This window comes from Dothidotthia symphoricarpi (assembly GCF_010015815.1).
Source record: "Dothidotthia symphoricarpi CBS 119687 unplaced genomic scaffold P153scaffold_14, whole genome shotgun sequence".
Taxonomy (NCBI): Eukaryota; Fungi; Ascomycota; class Dothideomycetes; order Pleosporales; family Dothidotthiaceae; genus Dothidotthia; species Dothidotthia symphoricarpi.
The window spans coordinates 115852-136661 of NW_022985021.1; the positions used below are offsets into that span (position 1 = coordinate 115852).

General features: G+C 54.7%; 9 protein-coding genes across 9 annotated transcripts; 6 read left to right on the top strand and 3 right to left on the bottom strand.

The window, feature by feature from the left end:
- Positions 1 to 1933: 1933 nt before the first annotated feature.
- P153DRAFT_424152 (cation-transporting ATPase 4) lies at positions 1934 to 6005 on the bottom strand. The gene is made up of 2 exons (XM_033672473.1): positions 2740 to 6005; positions 1934 to 2686 (listed from the first exon to the last, which is right to left on the bottom strand). Exons 1-2 carry the CDS (start codon positions 5977 to 5979, stop codon positions 2063 to 2065), a joined length of 3864 nt encoding a protein of 1287 aa, XP_033521882.1. The 5' UTR covers positions 5980 to 6005; the 3' UTR covers positions 1934 to 2062.
- A 108-nt stretch (positions 6006 to 6113) lies between these two features.
- On the bottom strand, positions 6114 to 8414 carry P153DRAFT_368131 (glutaminyl-tRNA synthetase). Its single transcript, XM_033668438.1, has 4 exons — positions 8350 to 8414; positions 7715 to 8232; positions 7232 to 7661; positions 6114 to 7182 (listed from the first exon to the last, which is right to left on the bottom strand). Exons 2-4 carry the CDS (start codon positions 8226 to 8228, stop codon positions 6216 to 6218), a joined length of 1911 nt encoding a protein of 636 aa, XP_033521883.1. The 5' UTR covers positions 8229 to 8232; positions 8350 to 8414; the 3' UTR covers positions 6114 to 6215.
- A 627-nt stretch (positions 8415 to 9041) lies between these two features.
- On the top strand, positions 9042 to 10685 carry P153DRAFT_368132 (uncharacterized protein). The gene is made up of 2 exons (XM_033668439.1): positions 9042 to 9672; positions 9723 to 10685. Exons 1-2 carry the CDS (start codon positions 9489 to 9491, stop codon positions 10490 to 10492), a joined length of 954 nt encoding a protein of 317 aa, XP_033521884.1. The 5' UTR covers positions 9042 to 9488; the 3' UTR covers positions 10493 to 10685.
- Positions 10686 to 11279: 594 nt separating this feature from the next.
- Positions 11280 to 12648, top strand: P153DRAFT_398120 (uncharacterized protein; the record flags this gene model as incomplete). Its single annotated transcript, XM_033671612.1, has 1 exon — positions 11280 to 12648. The coding sequence occupies exon 1, from the start codon at positions 11719 to 11721 to the stop codon at positions 12646 to 12648; it is 930 nt and encodes a 309-aa protein (XP_033521885.1). The 5' UTR covers positions 11280 to 11718.
- A 563-nt stretch (positions 12649 to 13211) lies between these two features.
- On the bottom strand, positions 13212 to 15404 carry P153DRAFT_295090 (vacuolar segregation protein-like protein pep7; the record flags this gene model as incomplete). The annotated part of the gene is made up of 4 exons (XM_033664004.1): positions 13212 to 14005; positions 14056 to 14948; positions 14999 to 15021; positions 15078 to 15404. 4 exons carry the CDS (start codon positions 15402 to 15404, stop codon positions 13212 to 13214), a joined length of 2037 nt encoding a protein of 678 aa, XP_033521886.1.
- Positions 15405 to 15548: 144 nt separating this feature from the next.
- On the top strand, positions 15549 to 16669 carry P153DRAFT_50804 (siroheme synthase middle domains-like protein). Its single transcript, XM_033673245.1, has 3 exons — positions 15549 to 15787; positions 15843 to 16324; positions 16374 to 16669. Exons 1-3 carry the CDS (start codon positions 15692 to 15694, stop codon positions 16537 to 16539), a joined length of 744 nt encoding a protein of 247 aa, XP_033521887.1. The 5' UTR covers positions 15549 to 15691; the 3' UTR covers positions 16540 to 16669.
- A 129-nt stretch (positions 16670 to 16798) lies between these two features.
- P153DRAFT_295321 (uncharacterized protein) lies at positions 16799 to 18210 on the top strand (the record flags this gene model as incomplete). The annotated part of the gene is made up of 2 exons (XM_033664021.1): positions 16799 to 17680; positions 17791 to 18210. 2 exons carry the CDS (start codon positions 16799 to 16801, stop codon positions 18208 to 18210), a joined length of 1302 nt encoding a protein of 433 aa, XP_033521888.1.
- Positions 18211 to 18676: 466 nt separating this feature from the next.
- On the top strand, positions 18677 to 19156 carry P153DRAFT_377112 (uncharacterized protein; the record flags this gene model as incomplete). Its single annotated transcript, XM_033669719.1, has 1 exon — positions 18677 to 19156. The coding sequence occupies one exon, from the start codon at positions 18677 to 18679 to the stop codon at positions 19154 to 19156; it is 480 nt and encodes a 159-aa protein (XP_033521889.1).
- Positions 19157 to 19905: 749 nt separating this feature from the next.
- On the top strand, positions 19906 to 20808 carry P153DRAFT_319747 (uncharacterized protein; the record flags this gene model as incomplete). Its single annotated transcript, XM_033665095.1, has 1 exon — positions 19906 to 20808. A coding segment is annotated over exon 1 (756 nt), but the record flags the coding sequence as incomplete, so codon positions are not given.
- Between the last annotated feature and the right edge of the window lie 2 nt (positions 20809 to 20810).

Here is a 20810-nt window from a genome sequence, read left to right on the forward strand (position 1 = left end):
GGTAAAGAGCTTTGAGGAGGCTTGGGAGACGTCCGACCAGCAGATACATCTCTGCTATATCTTCGACACAACAGAGAGGTGTTAACCAGACATGTTTCGCCAACTCACCAACTCTTGTAAGCAGGAAAGAAGCAGAAGTATAGACATAATCGCAGCTCTTTCTTTTCCATAAAACCAAGGACCGAGACGAAGAGGAGGAAGACACAATCCAGCATAGGAAAACCTGCTGGATACTTCCATCAATAGATAAAAGAACCGCTCACATATCCAGACACAAGCCAAATATCTCCGCAATTTTTATAAGTAAGAAGTAAACCCAAAAGGCACGTCCAGCCACATCAACAGCAATTGTGCAATACTTTTGTCAAAATAGAGAGGAGAGACGAAAGCCAGACATGCGAATTCCCGAGACTGGCTTTTAACATATATTGCAAAAGATGAACAAACGTCCCTAGACGTAACAATTTAGTTCAACTGTTTTCACTTCAACCCCGGAGAGCCGTCCACACATAAAGGTGATGTTGGTTATTTCCAGCCGTTCGGACATTGGTCGCTGTCCAGGAAGATTGAGCACAACCGAGAGAAGAGATAATAAGGTATATGTTTGTTATGCAGCATCTCCGTTTTATCCAAAAGAAAGAGTAAAGGCAGACATGAATCCTTTTGATTCCAATTTTGAACAAAGGAGCAGGGAAAAGGTCCAGCCATAACTTCAGAAGCAAAATACTTCAAGACATCGATTAAAGAGGAGTACAGGAGCGAGACATAAAAGGCTTTTGCACGGTTTTTGAGTTGGTAGATGAGAGAGAAGGAGAGGTCCAACCATGGATATGTCTCCAACATTTTTTTGTAAAAGGGAGAACGGTCGCCGAGACATATTACACCATGATATCACTTTTGAGTAGATGGATATAAAGATGAAAAAAGCGCTAAGCCATGCCATAGTTCAATGTGTTTTTAATAAATACACAAGAGAGTAGAAGAGGAGGAGAAGTCCGGCCATATGGTCCATGTGATAGATTCTTTGGTGAATAAGCAGAAGAGGGGGGGGGAAGCCACCCAGACATAGCACACCGTATCGTCATCTTTGATAGACAAACATAGATATATAACAAGCGCCTCGCCATGGGACAGTGATGGAAACCTCTGATAGATAAACAACAGAGCAGAGGACGTCCAGACATGCCGGTATCCACAATTTTTTTTGACAAGTAAACAGAAAAAGAGCAAAACCCCAGACATAGCTCTTGCGTACTGGTTTTTGAGTTGAATAAACACAAGCGGGCAGGCGCCCACACATGACGAGCTCAGCAAAAACTTTTTAATTCAATCCAGAAGGCACACGCACATGCCAAAGCCACTACTCTCTTTTGGAAGACTGCCGAGGAGAGGATAAGAGTCGAAAGGAGGAAACGTCCACACATTGGAGCGTGCCTCATGAACTTTTTTTAGATAGCAGAGCAGAGCAGTAGATGCGCCCAGACATGCCGCCCGATGGTCGCGGTTTTGAAGGGATTACAGAGCAGAGCAGAAAAAGACAAGTCCACACATCCGAGTGTCCTCCATAAATTTTTCAAGATACCAAGCAGAGCAGGACAGAGCAGGACATGCATGTAGTCCAATAGCTTTTTTTGATGAAAGATAGGCAGCGGAAAAGGTGGCGTCCAGACATTCGTCATGGACGGCTGGTGTTTTGAGAGGAGACGTCCAGCCATCGAGCTGTTAATTGCGCCATTTTGGAAAAGAACAGGAAGGAAAGCGGAGAGGCAGGCGCAGACATGCCCAGCTTTTCCACTGGTTTTTGTTTTTGGCGGAAGTAGATGAGATTTTGGAGAAAGTGTCGCGTAGGAACATCACAGAAGATCGAGAGGTTTATACACCCCCTCATCTCCCACGCACGTGATATACCACCTGCACATAAGCGACAGATCATGCGATTGAATTCTACACCACACCATCTAGCTATCGCCTTCATAACCCCGATCAATATCCTACACCCGCCCCAACCCACCCCGCAAACAATGCACAATGCACAATGCACAAAACACATCCTGAAAGCCTCCTACCTAATCAACCCCACAGCCCTCGCCTTCTCCTCCTCGGCCTCATTCTTCTTCCTCTGCGCCTCCACCACCGCCTCCTCCTTCCTCCTGTTCTCGCGCTCCAGCTGGTCAGGCCGTCTAAGCGCAATATCCTTCGGTTTATTATCGCTGAACCCCCACTTGAGCCCCTTCTCAATGATCCAACACGCGCCGAAATCAAGCGCCATGATACTCGTGATCATAACCTTGAACTCGCTCGTAAACGGCACAAGCTTAAGCTTCTCATTGATCTCAGGAATAAACTCCGTAGCGCAGGAGAAAGCCACACCCGAGACGAGCACAAGGCCCCAGTACATGCCCTTATTCTCGCGGATGGATTCGCGGAAGGGGCGGCCCTGGTAGTTGATAGCGAAGGTGGAGATTTGCTGGATGAGCTGGAGGAGGTAGATTGCGGAGTTGAGGAGGCTGGGTTCGAATTCCTTTTCTAGGTCTGGGTTTGGTTCCTTGGGCTCGGTGCGCTGCACGTATTGGGATACGTAGATGAGGGTTGCGATGTGGACGGCGAATTGGCCGAGGACGGAGCCGATGATGTAGATGTTGAAGATGTTGTGTTGGGGGCGCTCTTTGGAGAGGGCTTCGACGGTCTGGCGTTGTGTTAGCAGGGGTTTGGTGCTGGGAAGAGGGAGGTGTGGCGTACCTTCGCGCGGGAGATGGACAGGAAGCAAACACTCATCATCATGCCCGAGATCGTGACCTGACCATCGCCAAACTTGATACCATCGAGATATAACACCGACAAACTGTATGCAGAGATGAGGCAGTTCAACGCCAGAATCTTGTACATCTGAATCGTCGCAACAAGCGTGCATCGACCCTGACGGATAATGTTCGGGATCGCAACAACATTAGCCAGCTTCGAGGTGAAAGGAGCAGCGACAGACGCATCGCCAAGCTTGATCGTAGGGGGTTCGTTATTCAGCTCCTCAAGCTCAGACTGCATCATCTTCTCCGTAAGCGAGTTCGCGAGCCCAGCAGCCGCCTGTTGCGGGTTGGGTTGTTGCGCAAGCGCGCCGTTCGGTGCGGGAGTAGCGCCATTAGCCGGGGCAAGACCCTTCTTCTGAGCCTGCTGCAACATAGCCTTCTCGTAGTGCGGGTTCGTAGGGCCTTGTGGGTATAGGTGTGCAATCATGATGGGAACAGGTGGCTGGGGCTGGTTGAATCGCTTCATCAATCCACATTGCTTCTCATAGACCTCCTTCATCTTGGAGTTGCGGAAGTGCTCGCCGATCTTGTCGAGATCGTCGCGCGTACCGTTGAGCAGAGCGACGCCGATGTGAGCTTGCTTGAGGGCGCCAACATCGTTCGTACCATCACCAGCCATAAGCGTCGTGTAACCACAGTCCTTGAGGCCGAGCAAGATCTCCTCCTTCTGCTTCGGCGAAACGCGTGCGTATACCCAAGTGTGTCGTAGAATCTGCTTCCATCCAGGTTGGCCACTAAACTTTGCAAGCGCGTATCCGGTAAGGCAGATATCGTTCGAGTCTAGGATCTCCTTGTCCAGAGGCTTGGTTGGGTCCACAGGGATGTTCGTCTTGTCGTCAACGCTGCGCCAGACCAGTTTCTCCCCAGACTCGTCATTCTCAGGCGCGTCAAGGATGTAGCATTCGCGGTCCACAATCTCGACCTGCTTAGCAACGTGTACAGCTGTCAGTGGGTTGTCACCGGTAATCATAACGACGCGATGGCTAGACTCGTTCAACATGCGGCAAGCTTCAATCGCATCATCCTTGAGCGGGCACTGGAGGACCAAGAAGCCAGCGAAGTGCAGGTCACACTCTACCTGCTCGCGCTTGAGATCGTTGATGCGGTTCGTGCCCCATTCACCCTCTTCAGAAAGGAACTTGTAAGCGAGAGCGAGCACACGACCACCATTGCGGGTGAAGTGCTTGAAGGTTTCCTCGTAGTTTGGTGGCGTGTTGACCAGCATCTTTCGAATCGTCTCGGGCGCGCCCTTGACACCAACGAATGTGCTCCTGACCTTGCGGCCGGTCTTGGTGTTGTGGACGAGGACTGTAGCGACGGAGCTCTGGCGTTTGAGGGCGGACGAGAACTGGAAGCGGCGACGGATTTGAACGAGTTCGGCGTGAGACTTTGCGGTGGTCGTAGCGGCGGTGAGGGTATCCCTAGCTCCAAGCTTCCAGCCCAACGACTGAAGGGTAGCCTTCTCCATGGGTTCACCAACGATCTCTCCCTCATCGAGTTTAACGAGCGCATGGGCGGTAGCGAGGACCAGCGTGGTTTCTGTTGCGACGTCGGTGACCTTTGTCATTCCCGTGTATGCGCCATCCGACCCAGCCACTCCATCCCGACCCAGCGAGAGACCAGCGATACCGTCGACGACCAAATCTTCACCAGTCAGCGTGCCCGTCTTGTCAAAGCAGGCAACATCGACACGTCCAGCGAAGGGAATGCGGAAGGGTTCGGTGCAGAAGATGGCGTATTTGCTAAGCGCAGCAAGACTGGTGTTGACAGCCAAGCTGAGCTCCATGGGCAGCTCGGGAGGAACGACGCTGGTGACGATCAAGACACAGTCGAGCAGAAGCTTGTTGCGCTGGCGGTCTAGCTTGACGCCCTCCTTCCAGACATACCACGAGGCAGCGATGGCGAAGACGGTGAGGAAGAGGATGAAGAGCAGAGCCTCGATATTGTTGGCAGAGACGCGTTCGGTGGCGTAAATCATGGTCCTGACCAAGCTTCCCTGGTTGGTCTCGAAGCCAGTCTTGATGACGACGGCAATGGCGCCCTTGTCGGGGGGCGGCGTGACGCCAGACGAGAGCCTTGTTACAACGCTACCATCGTCCTCGGCGTCGTTGCCGTGAGAGACCTGGAGGACCTTTGTGCCGCCCCAGAGGAAGGCGAGCTTGTCGACGCCCTCTGGCTCGAGACGCGCTTCGCCGGGACGCAATTGTACCGATTCCTTGAGCACCGGGGTACTCTCTCCTGAAAGCATGGCCTCGTTGACAATCGCAGAGCCTTCGAGGAGGAGCATGTCGCAGGCCACGCCCGAGTCCTCCTTTGTCCTGCCCACGCTGACGACGTCTCCAGGTAGCAGCTTGTCGCTCATGACCTCCTGCCACTTCTTCTGCCTGTAGACCAGAATATCGTATGGCTTGATGCTCATGCCGCGGAACTCGACCAGGGTCCTCTGGCGCTGCCACACGACGGTGCTCTCGAACATGACCAACATCATCAGGGTGAACAGCGAGTAATACCAGTAGTCGTCGAGCATCCACAGCCCCACGCAGAAGATCTGAAAGACGAAGAAGGGCGCGACGGCATGCTCCTTGAACAGCTCGGTGAAGGTGGGCACGGGGATGTCGAAGGTGTTGTCGCCATAGTGCTGCTGGATGCGCTCGATCTCCGCGGACGTGGCGAGGCCCTGCGTCTGCTGGAACGTCTTCAGCTGCGGCTTGGGCTCGGCGTCGAGGGGGTACGAGAGCGGGGCAAAGCTGCCCTTGTCGGCGTCGTAGAGGAAGCGTCGCTTCTGGAAGAGGAAGGAGAGGTTCTGCTTGCCGCCCACATTGTCGCGCACCAGCCTGCAGATCTCAGCGGCGCCGGCGTTGGCCACGGGCTGGACTTTGATGAGCTGTGCGCTGCGCACGTCGTTGGCCTTGAGCGTGGTGAAGGCGCTCTGCAGGTTGATGTTCCATTGTGTCATGAGCCACACCAGCGACTGGACCGTGATGATGCTGGACATCCACACGAAGGTCCATTCTGACGACTGAATGTATTTCTCGTAGCGCTCGGCGGAGAGGTAGATGGCAGAGAAGGCGGGCCAGACGATAAGGAACGGCCAGATGTAAGTGTGCAGCTGCAGCGGCAACGGATTGTGCAGACTCGACTGCGCAATCTGGGGGTTGTCGACGAGCGGCGCCATTGTGTGTCGTGTCCAGAAGGACGTCCGTCGACTTGTGGAAATGCCACCTTCTTTCCACCGCCACGCGCAGATGTCGGCGCGTGGTTCCCCGACGCTCCGCCACAGAACATTCACGAACGTTACCAACCCGGACTAGCGTCATGAGGCTGAAATCATCCCAGACTCGAAGTACATGCGATTGTCTGGGGTATCTACACATTCTTCTGGCCACCTCGCATTCCAACGCCAGTGTATATCTATTTGCCCTTGTCTTCCCTCAGACTGACAATCTGATTGAGCACAATCCTCTCCTCCGTCGACTCAATGTCCACACAAAAGTACGCCGTCCTCAGGGCCTGGAACCGCACGAGCGCATCCGATGACCCCTTCAAGTCCAACGACGTCTCCTTGATGAGATCCTTCAACCCCCTCTCAATCACTGCCTTGTCGTGCACAACCTCCGAGTCAGAGCGTAGATCATCAGCCCAGCCACCCGTCTTCCAGTCTAGCGTGTTGGGCGATTCTGTCTTGAAGATGGAGTTGTACAAGCGCGCTGTGACCGGGACAGCCGTCGCCGCATCGACCCATTGAATGTATGCTTTTGGCTTCTCTGATGTTGGCACCTTGACAGCCTTGATCTCCGTGACGTTGCCACTCTCATCCTTCGAAAAGGACGTCGCACGAATAGAGAATGGCACGTTGTAGAGACCAACGGCCTTGTTGGGTGCGAGGCGGAAATAGTCGTCGCTGTCCTCTTCACGGAAGTCACTGCGGTCGATGTAGACCTCGCTGCCGACCTTCACCTTTCGCTCGCCTGGAATAGTGCCCTTCGGATCGTAGGGGACGGTGATCTCCTGCTCGTCTTCGCTGGCAAAGTCTTCAATTACTACCTTGACTGGGTCAAGGACCAGCATCTGGCGGGGTACGGTGCGTTCAAGATGCTTGCGGATGGAGGCTTCGAAACGCGCAGGCTCAATCTCAGTGTTGGCGTCAGTTACACCCAGCTCCGAAATGAAGTTGAGCATGGCCTTGGCTGGAATACCGCGGCGTCGATAGGCAACTAGTGTGAAAAGACGGGGATCGTCCCATCCCCGTACTGATGGCGGGACTTTTCTTGTCTCTACTGTGCCATCTGCGTTTTTCTTCTCGATTGTCGCACCCTCAACAAGCATGAGAATGCGCCGTTTCGAGAGGATAGTGCCACCGACACTCAAGCGGCCAAACCTGAACAGCGTGAGTACGATGTACATCAAACATGCGTGACAACACTCACTCTCTCTGCATGGGCCCAACCTCTTCCGACTTGGGCACCTTCATATCCAGCTGCTCCAGAAGCCAGTCATACGAGATCCTGGACTGACGGAACTCAACCGTGCACAGCGAATGCGTAATCCCCTCCAGCGCGTCACAAATGCAGTGCGTGAAGTCGTAGGTGGGGTAGATTCTCCACTTGTCGCCTGTTCTGTGGTGGTGGTTGTTCTCGACAACGCGGTAAGCGGGCAGATCCCACATCTGCGGGTTGCCCTCGCTGGGGTCGGTCAAGCTCTGTTTCATGCGGAGGTATGCCTCTCCCGCCTTGTATTTGCCATCGCGCATGGCCCTGAACTCGGCGATGGACTCGTCGATGGGTCGTGTGCGGTGCTCGCAGGCGTAGCGCTTGCCCCTGTTGTCAGGTCCACCGCGCTGCATGTTGACCTCCTCTCCTGCACCACCTATTAGCCGTGAATGTGCAAGTTTTGGAATTGTCATGACATACTAGAACAATGGCACACATAAGCGCCATCCTTCTTGATTAGCACTTCCGCCAGCTCATACAACTTATCAAACCGATCACTGCTATACGTGATATTCGACGGCTCGAAGCCCAACCACTTCACCGAATCCAGAATGCTCGTGAAATAAATCTCATCCTCCTTCTCTGGATTCGTATCGTCATATCGCAGCGTGCAAGCCCCATTGTGATGTTTCGCGAAGCCAAAGTCGACCGCAATCGCCTTGCAGTGCCCAATGTGTAGGAAACCGTTGGGCTCGGGCGGGAATCGGGTGCGCACGTCTTTAACCGGCTTCTCTTCGTAGACGCGTTTTAGCCAGCCCTCTGCAAAGACACTGACTGGTGCTGTTGCGGAGGTGGGCTTGGCGGCTTCCTTGGGACGCAGGGCATGTTCGGCCTTTTTTGCTTTTGCTGCTGCTTTCTTTGCGGCTTTCTCCAGCGCTCGCTTGGAGGGGCCCTTGTCTTCGGTGAGAGCTGTGGTATCGGACAGTTCGGCCATGGTGCTGCAAGACAGGTTGGGTTAGTACCTTTTCGATATTTTGACCTCAATGTTTTTCACAGCACTCGTTGTGCATCTCAGGCTGCTATGTGAGGGTTCGAGGTATCAGGCGCGTACATACCTTTACAACGTTCGAGCTGTACTTGTCTTGCGATAATACTCGCGCTTTGTGAGTCGTTGGAGGGGTTTTGGAGGGGCATTGACTCGAACGCGCTAGGGATGTTTAGCGCGTGTAACCACAGACGTCGTCATGAACGACTTCCTCCCTTGCAACATTTCTCTTGTTGTTGTTTGCTTCACTCTTGACCTTACATCCCTTCTCTGCTCTCCCAATGCTTACATTTTCCGGCTTTTCCCATCCTACCGGCACGCGTCGGATATAGAAGAGAAACCAGGCACAAATTGCTCAAGATGTTGGTGAAAAAACTGTACTTGTCAGACCATCCATATGATCCGTGTCTCAGTGTGTACACCACTCGTCCTCATATCTCAAATTGACCATGAATCTTGAATATGATCCATGATTGTAGAACGCGTAGCGATGGCAGTATTTTGCTTGCACTGGATCGATGAGAGCTATGCTGTTGTCGCATGTCTCTTGCTCATCGTTAGTAGACAAACAGCGTGCGAGAAGGTTATTGATCACGCGCAGCCGGAGGGAAGCCTGAGAGTAGTAAAAGACGGCCACAGTGATCTCGGTGACAAGAATTCCAATGCTAGGTTTTAAGAAGTTCCTGTCAATCTGACGTTCATTTTCTTGTTCTATCTCACACTCAACGCACTCCACACTCCTTTTCACAAAATGACCATGTTCAGGTCTTTCTCAATGCTAGCATATACGGTCAGATTTACCGCCTTTCTTCAAGCTTACACTTAGGTGGATTCACTTTCAGGGTAATTCTAGCGCACACTGTCGTTCTCCGCTATCCAAGCGCAAGCCAACTCCATTCACTGGGATCGTTCCACGCACTGTAGTTTCACTCATAGACGCCACCACATCATACCTTGTTATGGAAAGTGTGGCATTAGTGGATTTTCCCTCAACAATGGCCCAGGGTTCCTCTCGTTGACGCATAGACATTTCAGCACTTTGTTTCCCCGCGTTGGGCAATCCACTATCGACTAGTTAGTTTCAAATGGTTTCTGATCTTCTATAAGCGTTTGCAAGTTAATCAATATCACGACAACATATGGCCTAAATCAATTAGCATCTCACTCACAACACCTGTACTTTACGTGTAATTGTTGATTACTGTAAAGATGACCGCTAGTATTGACAGTATTGAGGAGAGCAGCGATCCTGACCGCTCTCTCCATTCCATAGATTCTGACGATGATGTCTTCCATGGCCGTGCTGGTCCAGTGCTGCTCAACAAAACAAGTGAGGGGGCAAAGGCCAGCACGGATGCCGTCTCTCACTCACTTATCGCCTCTGAGCTTGGAGGTAAAACACCTAACGTCTATATCTTAGCCTGTCATCACTCACCGATCCAGAAGAAGACCACATCTCCCAACAGGCTCTCGAGTCCCCCACTAGGCACCCCTCCCCAGATCCAAACACCTCTCCCGGCCTTTTTAGGTCTGAAGACGAAGACTCCTCATTGGTACTGAAACGCAACATCAAACTGAAGTATACTCACAGCACGTCTTCCCTGCCCAACATGAGCGGACCCAAGCGAGCGCGCAACACCAAAACCAAAGTTGACGACAACGATGCTATCTCACCACAAGTTCCCAAGCATAACAGCAACCGCCATCTAGAAGAAGACCCTGAGGCGCAAACCATCAAGACGCTCCGCGACGACCAACACATGAAGTTCCACGACATCGTCTCCCACCTCAACCAAGCGCGTCTTGCCCGCGGCGAAGCAGCAACATGGACCGAGCCCGCAGTCTACAGCCGCCTCGTCCGCAGCACACCGCGTCTCGCAACCGCCACACACGAAATCGGCTTCGACCCCAAGGACTACATGCACCTGCGCCACCCCAACCTGTACACCGACGACAACGGCACGGGCACGACCAGCAAGGCGGGCAAGAAGCGCGTCAAGAACTACGACAACGCCATGGAACTCAGGGTGAATCTGCGCGCGAAGCTGGATGATCAGGCTGAGCTCGAGACGGCGGAGAAGTCGGAGCAGCTTTTGCTGGCGGTGGCGAAGGTCGAGCGCAACTTCTGGGTCTTGGTGGCGGATGAGATGGAGAGGGCTACTACGAAACTGTATGCGCCGGAGGTTTTGCGGGGTCGTTATCGTGATATCTGAGGTTGGTTGGGACTGACTGGTTACGGGGCGTTACGGTGTTCGGGTTCGTTTACACGGTGGATGGGTTTTAGGTTCACTGGCTTCATCATTCTCGTCTTGCAACTAGCAAGGCCAGGACTGCCATCGCAACTATTCATGTCTTCATCGAAGGTCTTTACTCCATAAATAGTTTCAGTATCAATAACTAGAGCACTGAATATACACTGAATTATTTCATGAATCCTTTAGTCAGTATGCCATAGTTTCTCATTATCCGAACATTCTCAAATTCAGGAAAACGTACACCATATCTCTAAATCCGATACCTTTCTATCCACGTTCCCTCTTGCGGCGGTGTTCATCTCCACCGTTCTGAATATGCCAGCCCCAACTGCAGACATGCGTTGTCGAGCCGTCGCTTACCCCTACCCCGTACTCTATCCCGACGTCCCTCCCATCAATGACCCGCCATACCGTCAGCGCAACGAGTAAATAACTAAAAGAAGCTGTTTACTATCCAGCAGACTAGAGATGTCTGAGTACAACCAACATATATCCGTATCAGCACCAGATCGCCACCAGCCCTAGCGTCCCTAACAAGCCACGCCCACAACCCAAAAAGCGGGAAAAATCAACTCCCGCCCCGACCAAGCACGGATTGCGCAACAAGAGCCATGGAGAAGGTTACCCACTACACTACCCAGCAATCCAGAGTACCACGATGAAATTCCACTACCAGCATGCATCAACACGTCTCGAGCCTATCACATGTCCCCACGATCCACGCCCGCCAATATCTCTGTACCACCTCGATTTATGCGCTATTCGCTGTGTGCTATCTCCTGTCCACGTCAACAGGTCCAGAATGTTGAGATGGTGAGATGAATGAGCCATGCCACGCCACGCCACGGCATATCCTAATCTCTTCTCTTCTATTCACCCCATAGTCGCTGCACTGCTATGCCACGCCACACCCGTCTCTACTTGCCATTCGCCGATGTACACACACACATACACAGAAGAACGGGTGCAAAGCGGGGGCTACCAGACTTCCCAGCGAATACCATCCACCCAGCATGTCAACTCCGGTAGACAAGGGTCCAAGTATACCAATCCACATTGCTCCAACCACAAAATAGCCGTTAAATCCATGCATCATATGTTTTCCCTTCCTTCCCTCCTTCCCTCCTTCCATCCCCCATATATCCCACGCTCACATCCAACACGCGCATAAACCACACCCCACGATGTCACCACACCCTACCATACCACCGCGCCCCCTCTCTCCAAAACGACAAGCCCAAGCACCAGAAAAAGGAAAAAAAGGCCCACCACGCCGCCGCATCCAGTCGCTGAACCAGCGGAACGAGCACTCCGGCCCCTCCCACCCACAAACCAATGCACATCCCCTCGCGCTCCCCCTGCGCCTCATCCCCTCGCGAAGCAGTTCGCTGCGCGATGCTTGGGTCAGGGGGCCCGCGCGCGGCAAGGAGAGAGATAGGGGGACGCAGACGTCGATTTGTTCGCGGCGGGGTGGGTCGTCGTCGAAGGGGAAGGGGAAGGGGAAGGGGAAAGAGAGGGGGACGCAAACCGCATCTATGCCTGTATCTGTATCTTCTGTTTCGCATCCACAGCGGCGGAGAGAGTGCGCACCTGCTGCGGAAGTCGTGCCTACACCTCGTCCGAGTAGCAGTCAAGCGGGTCCGTCTGGACCAGAATCTGGATCTGAACGCCCACCGCCTACCCATCCAAAATACCGCGCCATCCCCCCCCACCCCACACAACCCACCGCACAATGCGTATGGTGCCAAATCAACCCCGCGCTGGAACGCGCCTGCACCTCCCCTCCCACTTCCCCGTCCCTCACGCCCAGAAAACCACCCCGCCCAGACACCATCCCCCTCAAAACCCGCACAACACTCTTCCTCCTCCGCGCCGAATCCCTACGGCTCCACGGCGCGGCCCTACGTCTCTGGAACGCGGAGATACGCGCGCGCATTGAAGCGCCGTATACGGTTTGCTCGTTTAGTGTGCCTGAGCATGTTTGTCCTGAGGGGGTGCTGGGGGAGGAGTTGGATTTACCTGTTGGGACGCCGGGGGGGAGTGTGGGGGGGGAGAGTGATGCGGAGAGTGTGGGGGGGTTGTGGGGGGGTGGGGGGAGGGGGGTGACTGTTTAGTGTTTGTTCTCTGGGGAAGGGAGGGGGGGAGGGGGGATATGTGTGTTTGTGACTTTTGCTTGGGAAGAATGGGGGTTCACTGCTGATGGATGGCAAGAGGGTGTACAACATGTGTTGGTTTCTGGCGTAGTCTGGCCTGGTTCAGCGTTTATTCGCATGTGAGGAAAGGAGAAGAGAACGCAGGTACGTGATAATGTATCAACGTTGCGCTTGCGATATTATGATATTGGCCGACTGCATCTTGCATTATACTCTCTAGTTTATGCTATTCGTCTCCCGATATACTCGGTCCGCTGCGACACTTAGTTCTCCGTCTTACAGCGCGCATATCCGCGATTGCTAAGAGATGGGGTGCACTTCGTTTGTCGTCCAGCTTAGGCCGTCTGATATCCAGCTGAACAGCTCATGCCGCGGCGACGGTTTGTCTCCGCTAACTTCGAGAGACTCATGATTCGCATTCCTGCAAGTAACATGCCGTAGTGTGTCCTTCTAACGCGTCTGATCCGGCTCTTGAGAAAGTTGATGGCGGGTAAAGAATCCGCCTAACAATGCACATCCGTCTTTCACCCCGGCGACGGCGTAGCCATAATTCCCTGATACGCGCCAGCAAAATCCAGCTGTCCCAACTGGCCATTGATCTGGTCAATCTCCTGGTTGAGGTCCTCGACGTTCTGTGCAAGACTCGAGACCTCGTCGAATCTGCGGTGTTTCGTAGCATCTGCTACCATCTCCGAGACCATGAACTTCTGCTCTTCGAGAACGATCAGTCTCTCGCGTAACTCCCTTTCTTCTGACTCCATGGCAGATACTTCGCTGCTGCTGACGACGCTGCCGGCTGACTTGTCGTTGAATTTGATCGCGGCGAGTGCACCGCCGCCGTTCGAAGGTCCGTTGTTCTTAGACCCTTGGGGCACAGCATGCTTTAGTATTCGTGGCAAGGAGCGCAATGGCAGCATGTGAAGGCTCAAGAAGCTGTAGGCTTGCTGGTAGACAGCGTTCTGTAGCCGTTTCTGTGTGGGTGAGTCTGTGGGGAGATCGCGTATGCGTTTAGCGGCAGCGTCGAACTGCGCGAATGCATCCATCAACCTCTTTCGCACTTTAGTAGCATCAGTCAGCTGTTGGGGTGTGGGCGGCTTGTCCGGGTCTTGTAACGCTTGTAAAAGCTTCTGAAAACGTGGTAGAAGCAATCGAATGCCTCTTTCAAACTGGGCCAGATTTTCATACGCGCGTTGGTCCTTTGGCTTGTCGGCTAGCTCGCGGTCAAAATCCCTCCTGCTGAAAAGTGTGTGCTGGCAATCCTGACACATGCGAATGTCGACGCTCATTTGGCCAGCATCCTTCTCGGTCTTGCTCGTGCCTAGATGAGATGAGTATAGATGACACCAACACAGCCAAGTGCAAACTCACCCGACGCAACATTCAAGCCCACCTCTGCCGAGCACCCCGTCTTGGGGTCACCACACACGACGCGACCGCACATCCGGCAGTGGTGTCGCCTGAATGTGTAGGTGGAGAACTCCTGCTGGCAAAACGGGCAATTTGAGACTTTCGCGTCTTCTTCCCATGTGATGATGGACTGCTCCAGGACTTTGCGCTGGTTCTTGGCTCCCGGTATTGCAAACCAGCTACTCGCCGTCAGCGTCTCCTCAGGCGGTGGGTTCGCCAGCAAGGACGTCAGCTTTGAGAGGCGCTTCTCCAGCCTGCTGACCTCCATGTGTTCTCTGTCCACCCTCTTCCGTCTGATGTTTGCAAACTCGTCAAAGTGGTTGCGTTCGGCTGCGTGGTGGTCGTTGTAGCCCTCCCTCGACTTGTAGCACGTCTCGCACACCCTGCACCATATCCCCCTGACCGGCTCGTGCTTTGCCTGTCGCGACAGCTTCATCTGATACATGGTGTGCTCCTCGCAGAACAGCTTCCCGCACTGTCTGCAGTTGACAGCCGCCTCCCTCCCACCCAGTGCTATCTGCGAGGCTGTGATGGGCTTTGCGCATGTTGGCTCCAAGCACACGTCGCGGTTGCCGGGGCGCTGCCAGTGCTTGCGTGTGACTTCCTCGTCGGGGTCTCTGCGGACGGGGGCGGGTGCATCGTGCAGTGTGGGAGCGGAGGTGCTGCGGGAGCTGTTGGACAGCGGCGGTGGGGTGGGGGCATCGTTCGACTCAAACACGTCGAGACCTTTGAGCTTCTGGTTCAGCACGGCAAGCGGTTGGAACTTCTTGGCCTTGTCCATCTGGGCCTCGAACCAGTTCTTGACCTCGTCCTGCTCCTCCTCGACCAGATTCTGGTGATTATCATCGAGGTGTCTGGCGTGGGTTAGGATGGATGGGGGTGGTCATGTGGTGTGTAACCGTACCGGTTGAGTTGCAACAGCGTCACCTGGCCACATCAGTTCACTGCACGCGGGTTCTGTGAGGAAGGTGCCAGTGGCCTACCATTTCCTCGTTGCATATCGGACACACGAGCTTGCTGGAGGCGCTCGCGGCCGCACTCTCCCCCGGCCCCAGCAGCACTTTGCTGCCAATGTCTTCTCTCGTCTCGACGGTGCTGGCGGGGCTGTTTGACGCCTGCGAGCTCAGCGACACGGAGCTCTCCGAAGGTGAGAGCAGGCTGGCATTGCGCCGGTGCTGGGCTGCTAGCCGCGGTGTAGTAGTAGTTGCAGCAGGAGCAGCAGAATTAGTAGTGGTAGTGGTGATATTAGTACTAAGACTCCTCCCGCTGCCCAGCACGCGACCGCCGCCTAATGTCCTGCGCGAGGTCATGGTTGTGAGGAGTGAGAGAGTCGGCGGTGCTCACGGTCTGACATGCGCGTGCAGCCGCTAACTCCATGGCCAGTAGCACGCCGATAATTATGGAGCACGCAGCAATTATGGAGACTCGTCTGGACGCCTGCATGCCTGCCAGAGCGCGTCGAGACACGCCGCTATCGATAGCAGCCATTCACCGGGCCGGCATCGCCTGGCTTGGCTGACGAGGGCCGGTGCATGCATCAATTCGACATCTCCGCGCGCGCCCTTCATCGCCTCTTCTCCTCCCGACATCCCCAACCATGAAGGGCCCCTATCCAGAGATCCAGGGCGGCGGCTCGTTAATACTGGCATGGCAGATACGGAACAAGCGTGTGCTGGTCGTCGGTGGCGGCGAGGTATGTTTTGCCAACCTCGGCCCCGGCAAAGTATTGACCATTGACTGGAGTCTAGGTAGCTGCTGGTCGCATCGTCAACGTCCTCAACGCCGACGCAAACATCACCGTCGTGTCGCCGCGCGAAGGCCTCAACGATGAAGTCGCCTACCGTATCGAGCAGGGCCAGGTCGATTACGTCGATCGCAAGTTCGAGCCCTCGGACCTGGACGGCGTCGACATGGTCCTGACCGCCGTCGACGACCCCGTCGCATCATCCCAAATATGGAAGCTCTGCAAGGAGAAGCGCATCGCTGCGAACATTGCCGACGTCCCGCCAGAGTGCGACTTCTACTTTGGCAGCGTGCACCGCGACGGGCCCTTGCAGATCATGGTCAGCACAAACGGCAAGGGTCCCAAACTGGCCAACATCGTGAGGAGGCAGATTGCCGCCGGCCTGCCCCACAACATCGGCGCCGCTGTCACAAGAGTGGGCATGCTGCGGAAGAAGCTGAGAAAGGTTGCGCCCAACATTGAAGAAGGGCCAAAGAGGATGCAATGGTACACTCAATCGTCTGCTATGTTTGAATGCAATACTGACGACATGCAGGATGATCAAGGTCTGCGAACAATACTCCCTCGACGACCTCTGCGCCATGACCGAGGAAGACATGGAGATGCTGCTGGGGTTCTACAAGCCCAACACCGTATCCAGTCTCGAGGAGATTCGCCTGCTCGAGCCAGATGGCGCATACGACGGCCCTTTCTTGATCTAGTGCGCATACATAGGGCGTGGCGTTGGACGGGGATAGCATAGAGTGAGCGGGAGTTTGTCTTTGTATCGGTTTGTATATCAATCTCATCCCATCTACTTTCATATGCTACACTACAACCAATCGGCGCTCTGTGGCCCGAGCGTTCACTTCTATCACGAGTTTGTCACTTCCTGATCTCACTTCATCTCAAGACATCTCCACAATTGCACATTGATTAAGGGGTAAGGTATAACTCACAATCGTACTTATAGAAGATAACATGGACCTCACCCAACGCCCCCCTTACACCGCCATCGACTTCAAAGCCCTCGCCAAAAAAGACGCGTCCTTCAAACAACTATGGCAAAAGACATCCGGCCACCTCGACTTCCACGACCCCACGACCGTCAAAACCCTCTCCAGCGCCATCCTCAACGTCGACTTTAACCTCCAACTCTCCCTCCCAGACGACCGTCTCTGCCCCCCAATCCCCAACCGCTGGAACTACGTCTCCTGGCTGCAATCCCTCATCGACTCCACCTCCCCCACCTACAGCACGACCTACGACCCCGCGAGAAAAGTAACCGGCCTCGACATCGGCACCGGCGCCTCAGCAATCTACACCATGCTGTGCCTCCAATCCCGTCCAAACTGGAGCATGTGCGCCACCGACATCGACAAGAAGAGCTTCGACTCCGCCGCCCGCAACCTCGCGCTCAACAGCCTCATCACGCGCACCAGACTGCTGCAAACTACGCAGCTCAGCCCCCTGATCCCCCTCGCGGCGCTGGGTGTCGATCGGCTGGATTTTACTATCTGCAACCCCCCGTTCTTCGCCGATGAGAAGGATATGCAGAGTAGTCTCAAGGGCGAGGGCAAGATGTGGAAACCGAATGCGGTATGCACGGGCGCAGATGTGGAGATGATGTGTGAGGGTGGGGATCTGGGGTTCGTGACGCGCATTGTGGAGGAGAGTTTGGTGTTGAGGGAGAGGGTGGGGTGGTATAGTAGTATGTTGTGCAAGTTGTCCAGCGCTAAGAGTATTGTAGAGCTGTTGAAGAAACACGGCATTACGAATTGGGCTGTGGGTGTGGTAGACACCGGATCCGCGACGAAACGCTGGGTTGTGGCGTGGAGTTTTGGGGACTGGAGACCAAGGAATGTAGGTGTTTTTTCGGGGTTTCATCTTTCTCCTTCTCTCTTTCCCTCCCTACAACTTCGCTCATCATCCTACGAACCTCCTACGCGAACAAAACTAACTAACTCCCCCAGACAACCGCCCGCCTCGAAACAATCGCAAACGACACCCTCCCCTTCCCAACATCCTACTCCATCCCCCTCCCCCCCACCCCACGCCCCTCTCTCACCGCCCTCCTCACCTCCCTCGCCGCCCTCGATCTACGCTGGACATGGGACGCCGCAACAGCAACTGGCATCGGCGAAGCGCGGGGAAATGTATGGAGCCGCGCGTATCGGCGGGGGTACGAGAGGCGGAAGAAAGAGGGGGTTGTTGATAGTGAGATGGGGGGTGAGGATAGGGATGGTAAGGAGGGCGAGGTGCAGATTGTGTTTCGCATCCGGGTTGTTGAGTTGGCGGGGGAGGTTGTTGTTGAGTGGGTGAGGGGGGGTGATCGGGTGCTTTGGGAGAGTCTGTGTGGGATGGTGCATCGGGGGTTTAGGGTTGGTGGGTGATGTGTTTGTGGCTGCAGGTTCGCTTTGTGGTGTCTGTACATCGTGTGGTGGAGTGTAGAGATTTGATGATGTGTGGCTTGTTTGGGCGTAGGGGTGGGAGTTCGCATGGAGGGTGTCGAACACTGTGGAGTGATGGCTAGGTGAGATGATGGATACTGCGTGGATATCGATATCTCACCTTGTAAGAGCGCGGTGAGATACAAATTGGTAATTTAACTCACCTTCACCAGTGCGCCATGACCTTCCTACTAGTTCTACCGCCAAGCCCAAAACACGTACATAACCAGCGCCTTCCTTCCTTCTTTCCTTCCTTCCTCAGCCCTCTACTTCACATCACACTACACCTACTCATCACCGCCATCAAACAAAACAAAACACCACACACCCCAAACCACCCAGGTACATCCCCTCCGCCTCCCCTTTTCCCCCATCCCACTCACACACCCCCCGCAGCCGCCCTCCAAAAATGACCCACCCCACCCCAGTCTTCACGCCCACAACCGAACTCCACGACCTAGGCCGTCAGCGCTTCGACCACGACACAGCCGCCATAAGCGACCGCGACCACGCCTTCCACACCGCCGCCCCCCCACCCCTGCGCACAGGCCGCGCTCCTGCAGGCCTCGAGGCGCAAGTCTTCGGTTGGACCGAGTTTCAATACGCGACTGCGGATCGGGATGCGCGTGAAGAGCTCAAGGGCGATTTGCATGGCGGGGTGCTGCATCGGGTTAATCGCGCTGCGGGGGGAGGGGAGAATATCAGGGGGGGAGGAGGGGGAGGATTTGTGGGGGGTAGAAGTGGTGGGGGAAGAGGGGATGGGAAGGTGGATGCGCTTTGTGCGGGGAGGAGGCCTGAGGGGGTTGTGGCGCCGTTGGCGAAGGGAGGGGCGGAGGAGTTGGGGAAGGGGATGTTTTGGGAGGAGGAGATTGTTTGTGTGAGGGGGTGAGCTGGTGGGGGAGATGGAGGGAGTGAAGGGATGAAGATAAAAGACGGCTGTGTGCGTCGACTGGGTGATTACGACATTGACGATGATGACGAGAGGAGAAATGGTGTATGGTATACGAGATCGACTACGAACGATCGAACAAATGAATGAACGAATGGATGGAGTCAGTCACTGCTTATCTAGCGGTTTACCTATACAGTGCAGTGCCGTGTATGGACTGCTTATCTCCTAAATCGTGATACTCACTTCAACGACGTGTCCACAACAGTGCTTGAAGAAACATGGCATGCGTAGAGAGGAAAACAACCGAGCCATCAATATACAGAGAGCGAATAGAGAGATGAACCTGATGAAGATGCCGGGGATGAAGTGGGAAGCTCACCACGAATCTCGGCCTTAGATATCAGTTATGCCAGCCAGCGCTACCTATTCATCATTCATCTCATCATCTTGTCTATCAACAACATGTATTGAGCCTGAACACTTCACAACACAACATGTAAGGCAAAGACGTGTCCATCGCGTGTCAGTCACGTATGTGTATGGCTCCCAGCTGTTAGTCTGTATATCTCCGCAGCATTCTCTCGCCTTTCCGTCGTTCTTGAAGACTTTACTTCCAGAACACCCATCTTCATACCATACCAATCATTGGCAACAGGTGAACAAATATGGTATCAACCCGCACAACGACCTACGACCAAGCCGTCGAAGACCAACAACAAGCAGAACCCCCTATCCCCCTCCCCCCAGAAACCCTCACAGAGCAGCGTAAACGCTGGATTCACCTCCTCCGCACGCAGCACTACCACCCCGTAATCCATGACATCCTCGCCGCCGAGCTCCCCAAATACGCACCAAACAGCAGCGCCATCAACCCCGCAGACAGAGTGTCGCACATGCGCGAATGTGCCCTCATCCTCGCCTCCGCCTCCACTGTCTTCACCGCAGCCGTGGAGGGAAACCTAGTAAGTCGCATGCAGCACGACGCTGACCTGCGCACAGAACACGCAGATATATTGCAGCGTGCCAGCCGCCAGCCGTCGATATACGTTCATCTCCTCGCCGAGTCCCACGGTGTTGCGCCGACGCCGCGGCAGTACCGCGAGATCGGGGATAGAGTGCGAGAGTACATCAGCGACGAGCCGTCGGAACATGCGTTTTATATCGACAACATGACGGCCCCTTTCGTAGCACTCACTATTTCTGAACAAGGATATCGTAAGTACTTGCACACGCGCGCCAACATGCGGTCCACGCATCGCATCGCCGTCCTGCACCGCCTCTGCGCAGGCATAACAGCGCGCTGCCTCGCCATCCCGCCGCACCAGCACGACGAGCCCTTCGCCTTCCCCCCCGCAGAATGCGGATACAGTGCTAACACACCCGCGCGTCTGGCCCAGCACCGCGCGCGCCGCTCGTCAAACTACGTTATGAATCTGGTGGAGGATATATGTGGCGCGCTGCATCGCGCGGCGCACGTCCTGTTTCCGCAGCTGTTTACTATGCATCAGTTTGTTGTTTGTGCGGTTTTTCGGCCGCGGGCTGCGGCGGTGGCGGAGATGTTTTGCTCCGCGCTGTTGCAGGTGTGGGTTGAGGGTGGGGGTGGGTTTAATGCGGCGCCGGCGGGGAGGAGCGTGGCGAGTGCGGGGAGGGT

Excerpts from the sequence above, each read along its gene's own strand:
- P153DRAFT_424152 (XM_033672473.1), bottom strand. The coding sequence starts at position 5,979 with ATGGCGCCGCTCGTCGACAACCCCCAGATTGCGCAGTCGAGTCTGCAC. Across the intron at positions 2,687-2,739 it reads TGTCCATCTCCCGCGCGAAG|ACCGTCGAAGCCCTCTCCAA; the intron begins GTACGCCACACC and ends ACACAACGCCAG.
- P153DRAFT_368131 (XM_033668438.1), bottom strand. The coding sequence starts at position 8,228 with ATGGCCGAACTGTCCGATACCACAGCTCTCACCGAAGACAAGGGCCCC. Across the intron at positions 7,662-7,714 it reads TTATGTGTGCCATTGTTCTA|GAGAGGAGGTCAACATGCAG; the intron begins GTATGTCATGAC and ends TAGGTGGTGCAG. Across the intron at positions 7,183-7,231 it reads GTTGGGCCCATGCAGAGAGA|GTTTGGCCGCTTGAGTGTCG; the intron begins GTGAGTGTTGTC and ends CACGCTGTTCAG.
- P153DRAFT_368132 (XM_033668439.1), top strand. The coding sequence starts at position 9,489 with ATGACCGCTAGTATTGACAGTATTGAGGAGAGCAGCGATCCTGACCGC. Across the intron at positions 9,673-9,722 it reads TATCGCCTCTGAGCTTGGAG|AAGAAGACCACATCTCCCAA; the intron begins GTAAAACACCTA and ends TCACCGATCCAG.
- P153DRAFT_50804 (XM_033673245.1), top strand. The coding sequence starts at position 15,692 with ATGAAGGGCCCCTATCCAGAGATCCAGGGCGGCGGCTCGTTAATACTG. Across the intron at positions 15,788-15,842 it reads TGGTCGTCGGTGGCGGCGAG|GTAGCTGCTGGTCGCATCGT; the intron begins GTATGTTTTGCC and ends ACTGGAGTCTAG. Across the intron at positions 16,325-16,373 it reads GGGCCAAAGAGGATGCAATG|GATGATCAAGGTCTGCGAAC; the intron begins GTACACTCAATC and ends GACGACATGCAG.